This window comes from Ochotona princeps, chromosome 19, assembly GCF_030435755.1.
Source record: "Ochotona princeps isolate mOchPri1 chromosome 19, mOchPri1.hap1, whole genome shotgun sequence".
NCBI lineage: Eukaryota > Metazoa > Chordata > Mammalia > Lagomorpha > Ochotonidae > Ochotona > Ochotona princeps.
In genome coordinates this window covers 18,412,527-18,435,839 of record NC_080850.1, presented here as the reverse complement: position 1 = coordinate 18,435,839, position 23,313 = coordinate 18,412,527, and the positions used below count along the sequence as shown (strand labels likewise).

General features: G+C 38.4%; 1 protein-coding gene across 2 annotated transcripts in view; it reads left to right on the top strand.

Moving 5' to 3' along the window:
- Positions 1 to 23,313, top strand: part of SGCD (sarcoglycan delta) — a 576,268-nt gene that overhangs the window by 399,938 nt on the left and 153,017 nt on the right. For both annotated transcript variants that reach the window (XM_058677694.1, XM_004587498.3), the window contains one exon: positions 4,473 to 4,574. In XM_058677694.1, coding sequence (XP_058533677.1) covers positions 4,473 to 4,574 — 102 coding nt within the window. The remainder of the gene's footprint in view (positions 1 to 4,472; positions 4,575 to 23,313) is intronic.

The following is a 23,313-nucleotide window of genomic DNA, read 5'->3' as shown; positions in this document are numbered from 1 at the left end:
CATGGGTGCCTGTCAGCCATGTGGGAAATCCAGAAAGTGTTCCAGTTCCTGTGTTCATCCTGGCCTGGCTGCTTTGGCCCCTTGCAGAGTGAACCGCTTGATGAGAGATCTCTCTCTCTCTCTCCCCTCTTCAACACTCAGCCTTTCTGATAAATAAAATATATATTTAAAAAAACTATACAGAGAAGCATTTGGCCAGATTTTGTTATCAAAAGGTTTAAGGATGTATCCAGTATACAGAAAAAGGGTAACTGGAAGGCCCTCAGTGTGTTGTATGTTCAAGCATCTAACTCAGATGGGTTTCTTGCAGCTTTCCTGCTGTGAGGTGGGCTGCGTCCCTGTGCATACAGTGTTATGAGACAAGGTTTCCTGGAAAATCCTTCGAGAAACAAACTCGTGCAGTGAGCTGTTTGAGATTCTCTGTCGCTCTTCCCATGGCCCACTGATCTGAGTCCTGCATTCCTGGTTATAGTGGTGGCCTGGGAGCAGAGAGGCCCAGGATCACTGGGGCTTAGGATTTTTATCAGAAGCTACAAATCAAGAATTTTCAGCCAGAAAATTGTGTGTGTGTGTGTGTGTGTGTGTGTGTGCGTGCGCGCACATGCATGCTCACATACATATGTGTGGGTGTATCTACACATACCCCAGGTACTTAAAAGAGATGAAATAGTGTAGAAGACAGAAGCTAAAACTCTGAATATGTTTTTGCTTTGTATATCTGACTAAATTGCCATAGGATTATTTCCAATTTTGTAAGTCAAACTTGAGCTTTACAAAATCAGGCATGAAACATTTGAAGAAAAGTAAATGGAGCAGTTGAACTGCACTGGGTATCTGGTCAGTGGTACAATCACAGACAATAGAATTAATTCAAGTGACTTTGAAACACAGTAATTTGTACTTTCTAGTAGACTGTACTTCAAGATTTTCAATAATAGTAAATTTTGCATAGATTTTTACTGATGTTTGCTGGTGGTATTGTGATTCAGCAGTTTCATATGTATTCTGAGTTAAGTCTAACAAATAATTATGTTGGTATTATTGAAAACAGTGATTTGAAGTATGGAAACAATATGATAACATTGTAATATCCATGAGGTTAAATTGAAAACTTCATTTGAATTTGAATGAAATTTTCAAATAAAATTGTAGTCTGTTTTAAAAATTAGAAAATACTGTTTTCTGTCTCCACAAAAACAGATTTACACAGTAGCTAGCAACTGGCTTGTAAAAAACCAAGCCTGTGGTCTTGAAATACCAGTTCCCAAATAGATGAGATGGGGCTGCTGGTTAGAAATGATTCCGCCAGGCCTGAAGCAGGACATGTGATGTAGAATCTCACCCACCTTGACCACCAGAAGCAGGAACACCACCCAAGGAGAACTTGCTACCTGTAAAGAACCTCAGGGGTAATTTAGTGAGGGTCTCCTGCCCAAAGGAAGGGGAGTTATGAAATCAGTATAAACAGTAACTGTGCTAGAGAAGAAACACATACCAAAGGTCACAGTGATATTTGTAGAAAAATAAAATTCTCATTGGTTTGGAAGATGTTAGGTAACTGATGCAATATTTTAAAAATCAGTAGATAAAAGAGGAAAAAGTCAAGCTGTGTCAAGTTCTTATCTGAACTGTAATTGAGGGTAAGCAAATGGTTCGTGAGATGATATTTCTCTTGATATTAAACCCATCTGATAAGAAGAAATAAAATTAGTGTATAAGCAGTTTGTAACCTTTAGTGAAATTGTGAATCCTCAATCACCAAGGGTTGATCTTATCACAGCAAAGGAAGTTGTGTTCCCATTAATCTCAGAACACATGAATATGTGGCTTTGGATAGCAAAGAGGAGCAAAGGTAACAGATTGAGTCAAAGCTGCTGATAATTTATTAAAGGATTCCTTTTTTATTTTATTTATTTTTTTATTATTTATTATTTTTAATTCATTAATTACATTGTATTATGTGACACAGTTTCATAGGTACTTGGGTTCTCCCCACCCCTCCCTAAACCCTCCCACCATGGTGGATTCCTCCACTTCGTTGCATAACCACAGCTCAAGTTCAGTTGAGATTCCCCCATTGCAAGCGTATACCAAACATAGAGTCCAGCATCTTATTGTCTAGTCAAGTTCAACGGCTTCTTAGGTATACCCTTTCTGGTCTGAAGACAGAGCCAGCAGAGTATCATCCCAGTCAATTGAAAGCTCCAACATACCATCAGCAAAAATTTACATCATTATGGAATTAATTGACATAGTAATGAGTATCCAATATGTTAAAAGTAAATGCGAGTTCCTAGCCACCTTCTGTGACCACCTCACTTATATTTCAATTTTAGTTTATACACAACATATAACATTCATAACATGTTATACATAACATCATATCATCTTAAATTAAGGCAAACATGTGGTATTTAACCTTTTGGGATTGGCTCATTTCCCTTAGCAGTATGGTTTCCAGTTTGGCCCATTTGGCCACAAAGAACTGCATTTTGTTTTTTTTAATAGCTGAGTAGTATTCCATGGAGTAGATGAACCATAGCTTTCTTATCCAATCCTCTGTTGATGGGCATTTTGGTTGCTTCCATGTTTTTGCAATTACTGATTGTGCTGCTATGAGCATAGGAGTGCATGTTGGTTTCTCATAAAACAATTGTTCTGGATATATTCCTAGGAGTGCTATTGAAGGATTCATTTTTTAAAATTTGAAACACAGGGCTGGATGGCAGGGGCACAGAGATATTTTCCCTCCATTAGTTCACACCCCAAATGCCTGCAACAGCCATAGTTGGACTACATTTAAGCCAGGTGCCTAGAACTCTATACAGTTGTCCCACGTGGGTGGCTAGAATTACAGTATCAGAGGGGCTGTTTTCCTTCCAGATGCTCTAACAGAGAATCCCTTTGAATTTCCTTTTTTGAGAGCTTTGCCGCATTCTCAGGCTCACCGTCCATTTTCCTGTCCAAGTTCAGAACAGCTGATTGAGTTTTTCTTATATTCAGTTAGCCAGTCACTGAGCCTCCTTCATACCACTTCCATTTTTCTAAAACATAGTAATCTCATGAAGTGTTTCTATATCATCCAGGATAATCATCCGATTTTAAGAGTAATTGATTGAGGGCCAGCATTGCAGCTTAAGATTCTGCCTATAATACTAGCAATCCTTTTTTTTTTTTTTTAGGATTTATGTATTTTTATTGGAGAAGCAGATCAAATTTATGGAGAGGAGAGATAGAAAGTTGTTCTGTCTGCTGGTTCACTCCCCAAATGGTTGCAACGCCCAGAGCTGAGCCAATCTGAAGCCAGGAGCCAAGAGCTTCTACTGAGTCTCTTCTGTGAGTGCAGGGTCTCAAGGAATTGGCCCATCCTCCGCTGCTTTCCCAGGCCATTAGCAGGGAGCTGGATTGGAATTGGAACAGCTGGGTCACAATCCAGTGCCTATATAGCAGCCTGGTGCTTGCAAGGTGAAGATTTAGCCACTAAGGCATTGTGCCAGGCCCAGCACCAGCATTCTTTATCAGTGCGAGTCGAAGTCCAGGCTGTTCCACTTCTCAACCAGTTCCTTGCTCAAGTGCTTTGGGGGTAGCAGATAGTAGCCTGAGTAGGTGGAACCCTGCCACCTATTTGGGATACCAGGATGGTGGTCTTGACTCCTGGCTTGGCCTACTTGCCGTGGCCATTTGAAGAGTCAACCAATAAATGGAAGAACTGTGTGTGTGTGTCTTTGTACTGTGTAGGTAGGTAAGTAGGTATTAGAAACTTGCTTGGTAGATATAAGAAATGACCTAATATTTAGTAAGGAATTTAATCCAAAAAAACACAAATTATGAACAGATAAACTATTGAAGAAAGTTGAGCACTCTGAGTATTTGATATTCACTAATGATTCTTTATGGGAATGTGAGTTTAACAGTTGACAGTTGCCATCATTTGGTCATTGCTGAAGATACAGGGTGGATGTTTGCCGTCTATTCTCTCCACTTAGGTGTATATTCTACATATTGCAACAAAACATTAGTAAAACTGTGTTAATAGCTGATTTCCTAAATGCTTTGTGAGCCCAATCTGCTGTATGTAAAGACTGTATGTAACCCACAGACTGCTGTTGTGAAATTTCTGTGGTGATTTTTGGAAAGAGGGTGTTTCACTTTAAGCTGAAGAATAAGTCCACTCCCAGCTTGCTGCTCACTTCTGCACTTCCCAGAGAGAGGGGTCTACACCACCCATGCAAGTGAATGACCAGGAGCCATTACCTGTTGCTTGGAATAGAATTTCCTTGAGTATGTGAGCAAAAAGGATAATATACATAATTGCAGTGAACAATGCCCCCTACTATTGTATGTGTTCGTTTGATCTCCATTCTGCAGTCCTCACAAAAAAAGGCAATAACTGTTTCAATTTTTGATAGCCCAAGGTATTTTGAAATTTCAGCTAACTACATTCCCCCCTCTTATCTCTGTGTCTATTTCAGGATGGAATGGGCAACTTGAGAATCACAGAAAAAGGCCTAAAGCTAGAAGGAGACTCAGAATTTTTACAACCTCTCTACGCCAAAGAAATCCAGTCCCGACCGGTAAGTTTCTGTTGAGAGAATAAGGAGTTACTGATTCTCTGAAATCTCTCTTGAAAAGCTTACCAGTTCAGTTCAAGGACTGGGCTCTAGGGGGCGTCACAGGTAGTAAGATGAAGCCGCATGCCAGTCTGAAGTCTTGGATATAATCACAGTGTGACATAGAGCCAGGGAGAAGACAGCTGTCAATCTCTTTCCTTTCCTGCTGGATAACAGGTACCAACCCTGACCAACCAGGCATAAAGACTGTGCTGCATTGCATAAGCATTAATAATATCATTATTAAATGTTTTGAAGCCATATTTGCAATATGTACATATATATGTAGAGATACGTATATAGTTAGAATTTGGACTGTGTAGTTAATGTTGAGTTGATAGACTTCAATATCAGTAACTATGCTCCAAAGCAGGGTGTAAATAACCACCACAAACTATATGCTGTGTTCCAACAATGTATCTGCTTTGTATGAATATTGAATATTTCGAGTCGCAGGCTGACCCCTGGGGTGGCAACAACTGTGCTGACATTTTACAGGTTAAAGAATTGAAACCTTAAGAACTAATGGGACCAAAGCCACATTCCTGTCAGACAGTAGGACCAAGAGTCCATTCGTAAGAATTGAGTTCTACAGTGATTGCAGATAACTAATGTTGCTCATTCCTAAGTTACTGCTTTCATTCATTTCTTTTTCATTGTGAAAGAAGTGATTCCAAGGTGCTTATTTTCATGAACGAGACCTTTTAGGTTGACTTTTTATGTTGAAAACTTTGGGTAGAGGGCTAATGGTTGGTGGTTTTACTGCTGGTTTGGGGGGATGGAGGTAGAATTCACAGCTAAAAAGCTTGACTGGTACCTGTGCTCTGCCTTAGAACGTTCTATGTTTACCTACAAGCAAGGAGTAATATGAAATTTCCCCGAATCCTCCTTTGCCTTGCATGCATTGATTAATGTCATTAATGAAGTTTCAGACTCCTGCTGTAATGATTATTCTATCTGGATACTATCTAAAGTCTGAAAATGTATTAAGTTGTACCTTAGCCACTGAAATGTCAGTAAGTTTATTTCCTTGTGTGCTGGTGAAAAAGAGGGAATCCAAATGTCAATTTCATCAAGCATAACAAACCATTTCAGCCAGACAATGGTTATTTATAAAATTAAACTGAAACCCACAGTACCTTGGCTTGAGCACATAAAGTAGGAGTAAACAGTAGGTGTGACTGTTGGACAGGCCTTGTACTTGCCAAATCATAACCTCCTATGATGCTCACATGAACTTATAGACTTTATGAAGCATTCCTGTCATCTTGTTGCTTTGTTTTGCTTTTTTATATTTTGATTTCCCTGATCATTGTCATAGATTGACCCTGGAAGCCTCTCCTTCGTTTTATCAGCTGCATCATGTCTCCCCAGATCATAGCTGCCTTTCTTTTTCACAAAGTATTTCCTTCTGCTCTTACCCATTGGAAAGAGATCAGTGTCTGGTTGAACAAGATGGGTCAGCACTCTGAGTGAGGATAAATAGCAAAACGCCACAACTTCATTTTGGCTTTGTGTTTCACTGATCTTGGAGGAATTGAGATTGGTTAAGCAATCTACACCATATTCAATACTGTATCTGATTTCATTAGGAAAGGTTGTAACCTTGGTGAAGTCACTACAAATTGATTATTGTGGTAGCTGTCAGGAAGAAAAAGAGGAAATGTTCATCGTTATCAGAATTTTCTTCTGTGCCTGAAATGAAAGCCCTGGGACTTCCATGTTTAACCCCATGGACACACAGCTTCTAATTGATCAAAGATCAGGCTGTTCAGAGAACAGATTGAAAAGAATACAAACACACTACATTGAGTGTTCTTTCATAATATTCAAAGTGAGCCTGTCTTAGCAATACCACTTGAATGTATTAACAGTAAGTTATAATGCCATAAAACTCTGTATTTGAGTCCCTATGTCATTATGACTAAACACATTTTCAGTGCCAAATGCAATTATAGAATTTTTTATAAGAGCTACTAAGAAGAGAGATTGAATGACTTAATATCAAGGATACCTTTATTCACAAAGATTACTTATGCCTTCAGGGAGACTCATACCTTGGTTCTCATAATGCTAAAAAGTAGTATAACTTAATGTGTAGTAGTGAGAGATGGGAAAATGAGGGCTTTCTGAATGCCTGCTGTGCTCCAGTCCAACAGCAGAGGAGTTGGGATAATGAATTTAACTTAAAACTACACGTCAAGGTGGATATGGGGATTGTAGTCTATTGTTCATCTCATTATCCAATAAAATAGAAAGCAAAAAAAAGTTGGAAGAGGGATAAAAATTTATATGGATAATGAAGTAGAAAATTATCAGTTAAATCTTAACAGCTGTTTGTTTAAATTATTTTATCCTATTAAAGACTCTTAAGATGTTCTCATCTATACATAAAATTAGGAAAGAAGAACTCAATGAGGTTCTTGCGGGACATCTATGTACATAAAGGCAGAACTACACCATGGCTAGGCACGTGTGCTCTACTGTTGATCTTGGTGGCATCCTGTCCAACCCTTTTGAAGAACTGCCTTGCAGTAATTTGTGTACAAACTCACATTCCTACCAACTGTTTCTTTTTCCTTACATTCTTCATAACACTGCTAATATTTTATTCCTTTTTAATTGCTGTCCTAACAAGCATAGGATAGTATAGCATTCTGGTTTGTTTGTTTTTAAGATTTATTTATTTGTGCTTGAAAAATCAAAGTTAAAAGAGAGAACAGCCCTCTGTTGATTTCCCAGGACGCCATAGGCAGCCGGATCAGAAATGGAACAGCTAGAAATACAATGAGTACCCATATGGGATGCCAGTGCCTCAGGAGGAGGATTAGCTTGCTATGCCACTGCAACAACACCAACACCAACATTGTGGTTTTGATTTGTATTGCCCTGGTAATTGCTATATTGGGCATACTTTTCATAAACTTGTTGCACATTTGCCATTTACATGCCTTTTTTAGAAAAATGCTTTTCAGATTCTTTGCCTTTTTATTTTATTTCATCTATTTTTTATTTTCATGATACAGTTCCATAGGCTCAGGGGTTTCCTCTTCCACCCTCCCCATTCTTCTCCCAACTGTTTTCACCCATAATACTGCATTATTATAGTCCCTCAGCAAGAGTCACAAGTCCACCACTCTGCCATTCAAGTGTATCCTGACACTGTAGGCATAGAGAATGGTATAAAGTCCAGTATGCTACTGTCAACATGTATGTAACCGTTTCAATGGGAGTCCATCTTTTATTTTGAAGTAGAGATACTTTCTGAAAAATATCTCCACTTCATCGTATACTTGCTTACATTATACAGATCCTCTACATAATGTATATACATGTTTACCTCTATATTTATTGAGCTTATATTTTACAGAAAGATTGCTTAATATCAGAGAGAACATAAGATATTTGTGCTTTTGGGATTGACTTGTTTGAGTGTAATGGTCTTTAGTTGGGACCATTTTGTTGCAAATGGTAAAATTCCATTCTTTTTAATGGCTGAGTAGTATTCCACAGAGTAGATGTGCTATAGTTTCTTTATATGCCCCTCTTTTAATGGCAGCTTTTCACTTTTAAAAGGCAGAAGTTTCAATTTTTTGAGTTTTTGAATTGTTTTGTTTTTGTTTTTTGCTATTGAGTTGTATGCATTCTTAATTTTGGTTGTTAATCCCTTACTAACTACTATATGGTATGCAAATATTATTTTCCATTTAATGACTTGCCTTTTCATTCTCATGATACTTTGTTTTTGTGTGTGTCTTTCTGGTTTGACAGAGTCCTCCTTATTTTATTTTGCTTTAGTGACCAGGGCTTTTGGAATCATGTACATAAAATTATTACCAATACCAATGTCATGAACTTTCTGTTATGCCTTCTAGTACTGTTAGGGGTTCAAATATATATAACAGTGATTCATTTATTTTATTTTGAATTGATTGTGTGTGTGTGTGTGTGTGTGTGTGTGTGTGTATTGAAGTTTCCAGGACCATTTGTTGCATTTATGGGAGAGTACCATTTCCTACTTTGGATTCTTGGTAACTCTGTTGAGAATTACTTGGCCATATTTTTGTGAATTTTTCTGAGTTTGCTTTTCTTCCCATTGGTGTATGAATCCTTATTTTGAAGCCGTACTGGTTTTATAACATAAAATAAAGGATATAAGAAGATAATCATACTTCCTTGCCTCCCTCAAATCCCATTCTTCAATCCATAGTTCTAATTTTTATTGCAGAAAGATGATTTTAACTTCTCTTATCACAGGCTTAATTAGCCACCAATGACAATATTCAACAGGTAATGAGTAGGAAGCCCACAGTTTTAAAGCAGTATAAACAAGGAGTGAAAATAACCATATCACACGAAATCTGTTTTAGTCCTATATTTCTTTGTATTTGTGAAATGTCACATATCAGAGAAAATACTAAATTTTTTGAGATTGGCTTATTTCACAAAGCAGAGTGATTTCTGATTGCATCTTTTTTTTTTTTTTTTTTTGCAAAAAGCAGGATTCCATTCTTTTTTATGACTAAATAATATTGCAATGTGTGCGTGTGTGTGTGTATGGGGCGCGGTGGGAGAATTGAATGAATATCACATTTTCCTTATCCAGTCACCAGTCACAGGATGGGAGATATCTGGGTTGATTCCATATCTTGTTATTCTGAGTTGGGGTAAACATGGGAGTTACAGAACATTCCCTTGTATGCTGATGGCAATTCATTTGGGTAAATTCCTAGGTAATATGGTGGATCTGTTTTCTAATTTCTAATAGATCTCCTTATTCTTTTACACAATGTCTATATTAATTTAAAATTGTACCAGCGATATATTAAGCTACATTTCCCCCCGCATCCTCACCAACATTTATTATTTTTTTTCAGTTGTTAATAATTCTATAGTTGGTGACAACTTGTGATTTTTATTTACATTTCCCTGAGGATAGTGGTCCCCATTTTTTTAAAGGTGTATTTATTTATTTAGAAGGCGGAGTTGCAGAGAAAGACAGAGGGAAAGAGAGAGCAAGTAAGCCCTTTCTTTTTTTTTAAGTTATTTTTAGTGGAGAAGCAGTTTTTGTTTTGCTTTTGCTTGTTAAAGAGAGAAAGAGAGACAAAGATCTTCTAGTCTCTGGTTCTCTCTCCTAAGGGCTGCAACAGTGCAATGGCCAGAGCTGAGCCAATCCAAAGCCGGAAGCTTCTGGATATCCCACACAAGTACAGGATCCTAAGGGTTTGGGTCATCCTCTACTGCTTTCCCAGGCCACAAGGGAGTTGGATGGGAAGTGAAGCAACCAGGACACGAACTGGTACCCATATAGTATCCCAGTGTTATAATGGGGAGAGAATTAGCCAATGGAGCAGTTTTGCTGGGCCAGAAAGAGAGGTAAGCATGAGGAAGAAGGGGAAGAGACGAGAAGAAAGGAGAGATCTTTCACCCATTGTCTCACTGCTTTTTCTGGGTCTCCCACATGGTTCCAGGGGCCCAAGGACATGGACCATCTACCGCTCTGTTCCCAGGCACATTAGTAGGGAACTGGATTAGAAGTTGAACAGCTGAAAGTAGAACCAGTGCCCTCAGGGATGCTGTCGGCACAACATGGCTTTACCCTCTATGTCACAGTGCTACCCTTCCCTAGCCGCTGTTTTGTTCTTAACTGAGCATTTTGTGATGAATCTGTTGGCCATTTGAATTTCATCCTTTGTAAAATGCTTGCTCATATCATTTGCCCATCACTGAACTGGGTGGTTTATTTTGTAGTTGAGTTTCTTATGCCCTTATATAGATCCTGGAAAATAAGTGTTTGCAGTTTCATAGTTTGCGTATCTTTTCTCCCATTCTGTTTATTGCCTCTTCACTCTTGAGTGTTTACTTTGCAATGCAGAAGCTTCTTAACATGTTATAATCCCATTTGTCTTTTTTTTAACCCATTTTTGCCTGTGCATGGTGGGGTTTTTCCCAAGGAGTCAGTGTGTCTTGCAGAGATTCCCTGATGTTTTCCTGTAGGCATTTTGTTTTATCAGACATATGTTTAGATCCTTGACAGGTTTTGAATTGAGGCCATGTTTAGTGTAAGGCAGCTGTATGTTTTATACTTCAGCATGCATAGGTTTAAAGTCCTCACAACCATTTCTTGAAGAGATTGACCTCTCTCCAGAGATGGATTTTAGCTCATCTATCAAAAATTGTTTACAGATGCATGGGCTCCATTGGTTTACATGTCTACTTTTGTGCCACTACCAGCATTATAACTTCCTGGTAAGATGTCATGAAACCAGATATTGTGAGGCCTCTGGCTTTGTTGTTATTGAAGTTTTTTAGCTGCTAAGGGTCCTTTGTTTTTACATATGAGCTTGATCATCATTGTCTCTAAATTTGAGAAGAATGTCCTTGCTGTTTTGATTGGTATCACATTGAATCTGTGATTATTTTTGTTGGTATAGATATTTTATGTTCTTTCGATGTCAACATGGAGGAATTTTCTATTTTTGAGTATCCTATTGCTTTCTTTAGTCTTTTATAATTTTAATTATTCAGATATTTCACATCTTGTTTAAATGTATTCCAAAGTGCTTAAATGTCCTTAAGGTATTGCAAATATAACTGATCTTAAAAGTTCCTTCTCAACTGTGGCATTATTTGCATGTATAATATTTGTGTGTTGGTTTTATATTCTGCAACTTTAGCAAATTTATGATTTTCAAGAGACTCTACTTAGTAGAGTCTTTTGGTTCCCTTATATAGACAACCATATCATCTTCAAACGAAGATAATATGGCTTCCTCCTTTCCAAAATGCATCCCTTTTATTTCATTTTCTTGCCTGATGAACCTGACTAAAAATTCCAAGACTGTATTGAATGACAATGTTGAAAATCAACATTCTCTCTGGTTCCTGATCTTAGAGGAATGCGTCTAACTTTTCCCAAATCAGTAGAATGCTGGCAATTATTTTTCTTGTATTGCCTTGATTGTGTTGAGGGAAATTTTTCCCAGTCAGTTTAAAGTTTTGATCATGAGAGAACGTTGCAATTTATCAGTAGCTTTCTCTGTATGTATTGAGATAATCATGCAGTTTTTGTTCTTCAGTTTCTTAATATGATGTGTTATATTTACTTGAATATGTTCACCCATCTTTGCTTATCTAGGATAAATCCCACTTGGTCCAAGTGAATTGTCTTTTTGATGTGTTTTTGGATTCAATTAGCTAGTATTTTGTTGAGGGCTTTTGCGTCTGTGTTCCTCAGGGATACTGGTCTACAGTTGTTTTGTATCTTTTTCTCATTTGGGAATTAAGGTGATGCTCATCTCATGGTAGGAGTATGGGAATATTTTCTCCCTTTCAATTGTTTTTAGTAGTTTTAGAAGAATTAGAATGAGTTCTTGAAATGTTTGGTACAATACACTAGTGATGCCATCTGGTACTGAATTTGGTTCTTACTCTTCTGTTTTAGGGTTTTTCAAGGATTCATCTTCTAGCTTGATATTCTTTCTTCCATCTCACCAGGCTATTCTTGAGGCTTTACACTGTATTTTCTATTTGACATATGGATTTTTCATTGTCAGTAGTTTGATTTCTCTTTATTCCCCCAGCAGAATTTTTGTTCATATCATATCTGAATGCCTTTCTCTCTTATTTTGCTTTTGTATGTTTTTGAGTAGTCTTATTCCTTTGAATTCCTTTTTTCAAGCACTTTGTCAGTGTCTTTATCTTCATATTCTGATATTGAAGTTTCACTTTCCTTTGCAGAATCATACCATCTTTCTTGTTGATGTTTCTTCTATTTCTGTGTTAAGCTTTAGGCAGTTGTAGAAACATCAGCCGGTTGATTCCCTTTCATATTTGAAATATGCCTTTGTAGCTTAGTACAGTTATCTGCCTCTTCACTGGGTGTGCAAAAGAGTGTGCCTTGTGGGGCTAGTGAGCTCCAATCAGTGTTAGAGTGTATGACAGTAGTCCAGGGTGATAGCCAAGTTGGCCATGGTAAATTTACCTCTAATTCCAGCAGCTGGAAGGGAATGATCATGTCAGCTGGTGTGATCACAGCCTCAACTGATGGAGTCCATGCAGTAGGTGTGAATAACACGAAGGTGTGAAGAGAACAGCTCCCTGACTGGCAGGGCCCGGGGAGCTACCAGCTGCTTAGCAGGGCTAAGTGGATTCATCTCTGACCACCTTGACGCAGTTTTCACTCCCCCTCGCATGGGCACTCAACCACCCCACTATGTAATCTATTGAGGCATTGTCTGCCCCTGTGAGATGGCTTTTACAACCAATGTGAGCTTAAGAGTTAATGTTACTGAGGATGTCCTGGTGAGTGGGCCTTTAACTACACACAGGAGTATAATTAAGTCTGTGCTGTTTACCCATTGCCAGAAAATCTGGCCCAGATATTTATCATGCTTTCTGGGGAATGGCTTGATAAGAGGAACCCTAAAAGTTATCCTGTTACTGTGACCCTAAAGGTCATTCTGCTATGACAAAGAATATAGTTACTGTGACCCTGAAGGCCATCCTGCTATGACGAAGAATATAGCTACTGTAACCCTGAAGCCTATCCTGCTAAGGCAAAAAATATAGTTACTGTGGTCTTAAAGGTTAGCCTGTCCTTGCAATTTTTTAGAATATAGAAAATGTAGTTGCTTTAGTTGTTTTCATAAATTTTTAGCTAGAGGAAATACAGGGTGATTTCACTAATATCATAAAGATATATTTTTGATTATTGTTTGATCACTTATGAAGTTGTAGAGCCTGCAGTTGTAGAGGAATGTAATGTTTATAACCTTTTGTCTTAGACCTTCATGTTTTTTCTCTCTTGATGTATTTCTCCCATTTAGTAACAAAGAAGTTGTAGAACAAGAATTGTATTAGGAGTGTATTACTGTATAAGATGTGTTGTCTACTGAGAAACTCTTGGTTGCAACGTTGGAATGGATAATGCCTTGTCTAATACTGAAACAATTTGTAGAATTGTCTTTGCAAACACTCACTCATCCATTGTAGAGTTGAAACTTAAATAGAGTAACTTAGCTCATTGCTAACTGCAATTCTTCCCGCCGTTTTTACCCTTGCTTTACTTGTTTGGTTAACAAACTGTGAGCTTACAGACCTATGGCCAACTAATGTCAATAACCCCGATCCCCATAGACCAAGGCCCCAGACCTTTTAACTCATACAAGATAGGGGTCTGGTTGACACAGATGGCGCCTAGGTTATAGCCCAGACCTGAGGAGAGCAGATGAAGACTGGCAAGCCAAGATAAGCAAGGAATGTGGAATCCTTCCTCAATCATTTCTCAAAAAGTTGTAAATTGTGTCACCCTGAAGCTATGTCAATATGTCCCTAAGAAAAAACTTTGTACTGCTTCTGTATAAATAAAGCGGACAGCTTTCTCGCTTTGTCCACTACGATCAAGGAATCTGGTGGTCCGTCTTCTTTCTTTCTCTCTTCACGCCTCATCCACGCACCCTTCCCGATCTCCGAACCTTGGCCGGAGCTGGACTCCGGCACTCAACACCTCACCGTCAAAGTGATTAGTGCCTGGGATTGACCCACTGTGTCAGCACAGCCCTCTCGCCTAGGCACATTAACCACACAAAGCATCCGTGTAGTCCTCAGTGTGAATATGAAATGATCCATGCTAGGCAGTGAGGAAACTGACCTCTAAACACAGGCACTGTACAGGTCCAGTGAAGATTCAGAGGACAGCTCTACTGTCATACAGTCACAGAATTCCTAGTCATAAGCACATGTGGCTCCCACAGTCACAAGGGACTTCTAGTCTTGGGAGCCTGCCCTCTCTACAGGGAGAACAGAGGAACTCACAGAGCCAGGTGCTCTGCCTTGGCCATTTGAGTATGTGGGCCTGTGCCAAAGTGGAGGTGAAGCATACTGTTTTGACTGCTTTAGCTTTGCAATATAAATTCAGTTAATGTGATGCTTTGGTTGGTTGCTTGCATTTGAAATTCTTTGCAAGCTAAATGAGCGTTGTTGGAAATCTTAGAACCTCCTGAGTCCAATGTTATTACCTACCACAGCCATTTCTCTTACTCTCTTGGAAACTTCTTTTTTGTACATTCATTGAATCCCTAAACAGCCTGAGATATGGAAAGGGAAAGGCAGAGGCAAGAATGTGAACGTTTTAATTCTTCATGCTATAAGTTAAAAACAAAACAGAAGCCATGAAACTTGATATGGGATGGTGCTGGTTTGCATACACGAAGTTTGTCTGAGGAAACCGTACTGACCATGGCAGTTTATTTGCAATGGGCAAAAGCGTACCCTCAGTCACTTAGGAAACCATAAAAAGGCTGTAACAGCTTCTCCTCAGCAAACAGAACAGCTTCAACTCCCAGCTGAACATATTGCACACAGAATAGTGTTTTCCATGCCAGTTGCATGGAGCATGAGCATCTTTCTGTCTTTAATTAAGAAGTTAACTGGACCATAAAGTATTGCCCAAATAAATAGAAGTGATTTGTACTAAGTCAGGGAGGTTCATTAGGCATCCTTGCTTTTCTTTGCTCACACACAAATTATGGATATTATTAAAAATTATATGGGTCATCTATAAACCCATCTGTGATACGAAGCCATTTGCCATTCCCTACATGCATTTCTGTTTGCATATTGTAATTTACTGTGGACAGTAGTCTGAACCAGCTGCTTACTGTATTTTCTAAGCAAACACAAACCTGGAATAGATCAGCACTTAATACTGTAGTATGTTTATCCTGGAAAACAGAGTAGACATTTAAAAGCTTTTGTTTCCATAGGATTCAACTAGGCTAATGTGGTTTTTGTTCTTCCTTTTCATCAGGAGAAATTGCATGCTTTTCTTTAGTGAAATAACAAAGGGAAAGATGTATGGAATGACCAGGAAGAACACAAACTAACATAGGAAGCACAGGTCAGATCAAGTTAGGACACTGTCAGGGAAAGGCCAAAGAATGCCATGTGATTGCTTTCGCTAGCCTGTGGCATAGCTATGGCTGTTTTTAAAAAGAAAAGATACTGGATGTAGGTAAGCCAGCTATACCTACTATAGACTGGATTAAATTGTTCTGGGGGAAGGACACTTGCAACTGGTGGAGTAGGGTTGTACAGAGTGCAGTGATTTAAAAGTTAGTGAATCTTAGTTTTCCTCTTACTACCCCACCTATCAGTAGTGAGCCCTAATGCAAATTGTTCATTTTCATGTCTGGTTTTCTTTTTCTGAGAGCTAAAGAAGCTACAGGTAATCAGTGTTTTCTTAGAATTTATCTTTAATTCACAGATTCTTTTTAACATTTGTTTTTTATTGGAAAGACAGATTTACAAGAGAGTGAAAGAGAGAGAGAGAGAGAGAGAGAGAAGCAGACTGACTGATAGAAAGATAGCAAGATTTTTCATTCACTGGTTTACTCCCTAGATGGCACAATGACCAAAGCTGAGCCCATCTGAAGCCAGGAACCTCTTCCAGATCTCCCACACAGGTGCAGCGACCCAAGGACATCTAACAAAGTAATTCTAGGGTCATCCTTACTGCCTCTAATGACCACTTTCATCTATGATTGCTTCTTGCTTATTTCCAAAACAACATTTAAAAGGAAAAACATATGTCAGAGTCCATAACCTTTGGGTTGTGTTCCCTTAATGGTGCGAAGAGCCTTGCTTCGGTTAGGTGGAAACTCATCTCTATTAACCTCTACTGATATGGATAATAGACAAACTGGGTTTTAGAAGGTACACTTACAAATACATGCTTTTATTTTTTTTGTTAAGTGACATAATATGTTTAGAAGAGCATGATATGTTTGTATGTTTGCAAGAGCATGATAAGTTGATTTATGCATGATAGTATGCGATGATAAAATCAGGATAGCTAGAGTTTTCCATGCCTTAAATGTTTGTTCATTCTTATTTTGAGATATTTTAAGCACTTTTCAGTTCTTTATAACCTATAAAATAAATTCCTCCGAATTGTAGTCATTCTACTGTGTTGTCAAACATTATCTTTTATTTATCTCACCTATGTTTTGATACCTAGTTTTTCTCATATTCTCTCTTCTCCATCTGCTCATGACTATTATTCTACTCTCTATTGTGAAATGTAACTTTTTTAGCTTCCACATATGTGTTGGAACATTTAATATTTGTCTTTATGTGCCTGTCTTATTTCACATGTATTGTAATGCATTCTTCAAAACTTTGTTAATCTTCACTCCTAAATTGTTGGCAATTTTTTTTAAAGATTTATTTATTTTACTACAAAGTCAGATATACAGAAAAGAGGAGAGACAGAGAGGAGGATCTTCCTTCCGATGATTCACTCCCCAAGTGAGCCGCAACAGCTGGTGCTGTGCTGATCCAAAGCCGGGAACCTGGAACCTCTTCCGGGTCTCCCACGCGGGTGCAGGGTCCCAAAGCTTTGGGCTGTCCTTGACTGCTTTCCCAGGCCACAAACAGGGAGCTGGATGGGAAGTGGAGCTGCCGGGATTAGAACCGGCGCCCATATGGGATCCCGGGGTGTTCAAGGCGAGGACTTTAGCCACTAGGCCACGCCGGGCCCTGTTGGCAATTTTTTAATGTTTTCCCTAACATTTTGAACAAATTGTAACCATCTCTTGGCAACTGTGGTTGCATCCAGCACTTTGTAATTGCTATGAGTCGTTGTACGTATGGTCATAATTTCAAAAAGGAAAAATAAACTTGTTCATTGTCAAAAACACTGATAATTTTTCAAGACATGTAATTTCAAAGGCTGAAAAAATATTTTGCAGTGTGAAATTATAAGCAAATGCTTGCTGTTACTTTGATTTTGTGGCCTGCATCAGCAGCTAAGTATAAACTTTTGATGCGGTACACTGTAAATTATTAGCTGTGATGTTTTAATAACAGTTGTCTAAATTATGAGTTTGGGACTTTCCATTTCCATGAGTGATTCTGTATTGTTATTTTTGTTTGTCAGTACAATTTATGCCCCTAAGCAAATACCAAATGGTCTGCGAAATAAATGAGACCTTTAAGACTGATAGATGTTTATTTGGATGCACTTGTTGCAAAGCAAAGGGAACGGTAAACTGAGTGAAATGACCGTGTTGAAAGGATGAGACGTGCTGACTTCCAAGATCGCTTTCTTCTTTGGTACATCCATGTGTATTTCTTCACCTCATAAGCAGATTCCATCCTGCAGCATTGGAGTTATAAAAATAAAATAGTATCTCTCAGTAGTAAAAGGCAAGGACAGATGGTAGGATAATTGAAGTTTTCCCCCATCAAGCTGTGTAGATTTGTTTTAGTCCTCAGTGAAAATTCTGGCAGTTTTGTTGAAAAATATGAGAGGCATGTTTATGGAAAGATGAATAATCCTTAGTTGGTAATTCATCAAGTGATGAAAAATGATGTTAAGTTTATTTTAAAATCAAGAATCCATGTGTCGTCTTACCACAGTTCTGGTGTTGACTCCTGACTTCACATAATGATAAATCTAAGCCTTCCACTTGCATGTTTCTTTGTTTTTTCTCCCATCATGTGACTTTTCTGAAATGTGGAATTTATTTCTATGCCTTCTGTGGTGTACCACACAAAACTTACTAAGCCAAATAGTGTTCCTTTCTTCCTAGTCATATCTCAGCAAAAACTTGAGCTAGGGAGTGTTGTGGCTTGGATGTGTTTCATGCAAAATTCATGTGTTGAAATGTAATGCCCAATGTTACAATATTGAGAGGTGAGGCTTTTAAGAGATTATTAGATCTTTTTTTATTAAATTTATTCATTAATTACATTGTGTTGTAATTACATAGAATCTGGGATTCTCCCCCCCACCCTCCGCCCATGGTGGGTTCCTCCACCCCGCTGCATAACCATAGTTCAAGTTCAGTTGAAATTCCTTCCCTGCAAGTATTTGCCAAGCATAGAGTCCAACATCCCATAGTCCAGACAAGTCCAACTACTTATTGGGTAGACCCTCTCTGGTCTGAGGGCAGAGTCAGCAGAGTATCTTCCCGGTCAAATAAAAGCACTAATATACCATCTGCAACAATTAACATCGTTATGGAATTAATTGACATGGTATTGAGCAGTCAACATGTTAAAAATAAATGCGATTTCTTAAGAGCTCCTCCCTTGTGAGTAGGACTAAGGCTTTAATAAAAGAGGTCTCATGCACACTGTGTCCACTACAGCATCTTCTGTTCCCTCTTGCATGTGAGGACACAGCTCTCTTCTCCTTTGAAGGATGCATTAGCAAAGCACCACCTTGGAAGAGAAGAATTTTCCTTTCTATACAGTTGGGCTTGCTTTCACCTTGATATTGAACTTCTTAGCTTCTAGAACTGAGGAATCTCTATTGTTTCTAAATTATATAATGTGTTCTATTTTTTTATACCATTACCAATCTAATAAGACAGATGTTTAAGAACTGTAATGAAAGCTGAATTTAAGGGATTGGTCTTGTGGTACAGTGACTGAATTTGTGGCTCGTGTGGCCAGTATCCCATATGTGAGTACAGATTTGAATCCCAGCTACTCCACTTCAGATGCAGTTCATGGCTGGTGTACCTGTGAAAGCAATTGATGATGGCTCAATTATTTGAGCCCCTACTTCTCACTTGGGAGACACAAATGAAATTTCCATTTCCCGTCTTTGGCCTGTCCAAGCTCTCGCCCTTGTGGTGCTTTAGCGACTGAACTAACAGATAGTCTTTGCCTCTCTCATTATCACTCTTCTTTTTTCAATAAATAGAGTAACTCCTCAAATTTGGGATAAGAGCAAAAAATAACCAAGTGCTTGGGCCATTTCACTCATGTGGGTAGATCTGGAAGAGGCTCTAGGCTCCTTGCTTCTATCTAGCACAGCCCTAGCCCACCATTGGGAATAAAACAGCAGGTAGATGGTCTTTCTCTCAATTTCAGTGTGTCTCCCCCTCACTTCGTTCTAAATAAAGAAAAACCGTAACAGCAGAAATTTATAATCTCATTTTTATTTAAAACAACATAGAAACATGATTTGACAGAATTACAACTGATGTGTTAAGTGTGTGAGAAGGCCATTCTCAACGTGGTGGTTGGGGTTAGAGAGGGATTTCCCTGGCCCGGTGCATAAAGGTCCTGGAATTCCTTTTGTCAGGTTCCTCTAAGCAGGATGTCCCAGGGCTCATGGTCCAGTGGGATGCAGTACCATGGATCACATCATGAGGCTGTGGGTTTTCATTTTTAAAGTCGATTCTGATAATAAGTATTTCTTGAGTTTCTATTGGGAAATAAAAACATTTAATCACCCACCAAGTGTAATATCCGTAGCTTTACAAGAGCAGTCTTATAGAGAAAACCTAATAGCCATAGGAACCACCATGGCTATGCCTAGTAAGGGAACAAAGAACACTGTGCAGATGTTTGGACATTCAAACCACTCAAAAGATGACTAACAATTCCTCCCATGAAAAGAGGAAATGCTTAGAAAATTCTAAAATGTTCCTCAATGCCCAAAGAATTTTGCTATTCTGTTTTACGATGAATATTAATAATTAAGTGAAGTAGGAGGTATAAATGTACCTTGTAAAAGTTCCAGCCAGTATCAGTGGCTCATAAAATGCTTGCCAGTTTTGTATCAAAATATTTCTGTGATGTTAAAGCCTCTTGATGTGCTAGCTAACGTACCATTATCTCATTAATTCCTTATAGCAATCCTACCAGAGGATCTACCTTTAGGATTTTCTACTAAAATGAAACAAAGGTTTCAAAGAAATCTAATATTCTAACCTTTATTGACTCTAATGCCCTTTCTTTAACTGGATTGCTCTATCATCTAGCAACACTAGGCAGCAGATACATGTTGGCTTCATGTTTTCCCAACTTGCCTTCTCTGTAACCCAAGGGAAAATGCAGAAAATGTTTCTCTGGCACTTCCCCAGGCCTACTCTGATGACTTTTCTTCCATAGCTTCTTTCATGTAGTCATGGCTTCCTGTGGGGTTGTTTTTTCTCCCGTTCAAACCACAGATTATCTCCAAATTGTAAGATCTTTAACCAGACCATTACTTCTCTTTGTTCATGGCTTTTATTGAAATTATAGTGCAGAATCTATCTGGGAAAAAAAGAAGGACTCATCTGCAAATTAGATCCCTGACATGTCTGTGGCATTACATTCTATAATATATTTGCTTTTTTTAAAACATTATTTATCTTTATTGGAAAGACAGATCTACAGAGAGAAGTAAAGTCAGAGAGAGAGATCTTCCATCTACTGATAGAATCCCCAAGTGGCTGCAGTGGCCAGAGTGGAGCCTATCTGAAGCCAAGAGCCAGAAGTTTCTTCTGGGTCTCCCACATAGATTCAGGGTCCCAAGGCTTTGGGACATCCTCTGCTATTGCGTACCTGTAGGTATTCATGTCAGTCATGGTAGCCATTTTTATAGTTTTCTTGGTGTGGAAGAAAATATATGCATTAATGTTAAGTAGTCATTTAAAGGAATTAGGATTAAATATAGACAATATATTTACACATCATCTATATGTATGTAATTCTGATTTTGTTTTTGTTTTTGCCATAGAAATTATGACATGAGTTTGTCTGACTCTGCCCAGCTCCAAGAAGCTGTCAAATACAGCTTTGTGTAATGCAGCTAGCAGTGCATGAAAATGGAAATGGGGCTTTTCCATGTGCTCATAGTGTTGGTGTAGCTGTCTTATGTGTTCCTAGGTCTGCTCTTCACTAGTCTATCCACAGACAGCTTCCTTTCCAAAATATCCTTTTGCCTGTGGCCTCCTTCATTCTTAACTCTGTTTAACTCACTATCTTTGATGTATACCTTCTCCCTGGACTGTGTTGTGAGTTCTCCTTATGACTGGAGCCTTCAGCCATGCTAGACAATCCTTGATACTTTTGTGAAAGTACTTGCTCTCTGGATCCCTCTAGTTCATGAAAAGACTTGAAGCGGTGCATGTGAAGGCAGTATTGGAGCAATGTATATGTGATGTGGAGTCAGATAAACTGAAATGAACCTTGACTTTTCCTCTTTCTAGCTTTGTGACTTGGGGTGTATTATTTGACATCTTAGTGGTTTCATTTCCCTGCTCATAAAATGTGTAATTATGGCATCATAGCGTTCTGGAAATTGAATGAGAAAACATAAATGGGGTGTTTACAATAGTGCTTGCCACTAAGCCCACTAAGAACGGGCACTGTTCTCACGAAGTCTTCCTAATAGGAGGAAAAACTCAAGTCTTGGTAAGTTAGGAGTTTGGTTCTTCTATACCTTTAAAATATGAAAACCTAGTTCATTTAGCAATTACAGCTACACTGGTCAGATGATTTTGCATCCAAACAAAGTTGCACCTTCTGAGCTACAGCAAAAGCAAAGACAAACCCCTTTCACAGAAGCCACAGTCATTCCCAAAGAGATGTCCATCTCTTCAGCCCACACATGCAAGTGCAACTGTGATGGTTTCATCAGGGCTCGTTCCAAATATGATACACCCACCTTAGCCTTAAAGAACGTGATTGGCGCTTGTCGCCTCTTGGTTCATAGCATATGCCCACAAGAAAAATAGAAACAAAACGAAGGTAAGTAGTAGCCCCACTTGGCACAGTTGATTGACTTTAATAGGTCCTGATTATGCTGCTCATATTCCATGAAATTAAAAAGCTTACAAATGTTATGAGCCATTACCCTTTCATTTAAAGGAGCTTATGACATGTTAGCAACATTTAATGAAATTCTTTTCAAAATGCCATCGGCACACTCATTGAGATTCCATGTTGAAATTCAACTTGAAGGATCCTTTGAGGAAATTTGTTCTCAACATGCCTGTCTTTGTAAGATGCATGACCCACCCCTGGCCCTAACATATTTGTAGTTTGATCTGCATGTATGAAGAAGTATTTGTGCCTTGACCATGATAGTGTTTTCTCTTTTGAGAAAAAAATAAAAACGATCGCCTTGTCAATGCTTGTGCTTGCAATGTCTGCTTAAAACAGTCTGGATTTTGATACCACAATAAATGTTAGAACTTAGGTCTTTTCTATTAAATTCCATCAGTATTTATTGACAATCTAAAATAGATCCACAAAGATTCCAAAATGTCATTGTCTGCTGTGTCTTCAGTGAGCTGTTACAGTGTAATTTGGGAGATAAGCTTTTGTGCAAGAAGACAATTAAAGAATAAGAAATTAGGTGATAAAATCCTAGATTGCATGGTCCTTGTTATTTACACGATGAAAGTTCAGGAAGTAAAAATATTACAGTCATTTGCGCAGGAATTTTTATGGAGTATTAAAAAGATAAGTAATGAGACATAAGTTATAAAGAGATAATTAATACTTTCTGTTAAATAGGCTTTCATGTAAACTTTTATGGTGAGAATAATAACTGGCAGCTTTCATTCATTTCGCCTGGATATTGGAATTAGCCCGTAAGATTGATTTGGTGACACCTTCTCCTGCTTTTTAGGTGTTCTATGTGTTTAAAAAAAAATCCAGTCCTCTTTACATTGATGTCCCTTAAATTATCCTGGAGATCCTGTGTGTTATATTCTCTCCATTTTACTAGCAAAGGAAACCAAAGTGTGAAATAATTAGGCAACCTTCTCTATTGAAAGAGTATAACTGTTGGAATTGAAACTAAAGGATGAAAATTATGATTTCTGTCTTCACATTGTTTTGTTTATAAGAACAGATTGTGTCCCGCTGGGCATGGAGCTCTTTTGAAGCAGGAATCCTATTGTAGGACTTA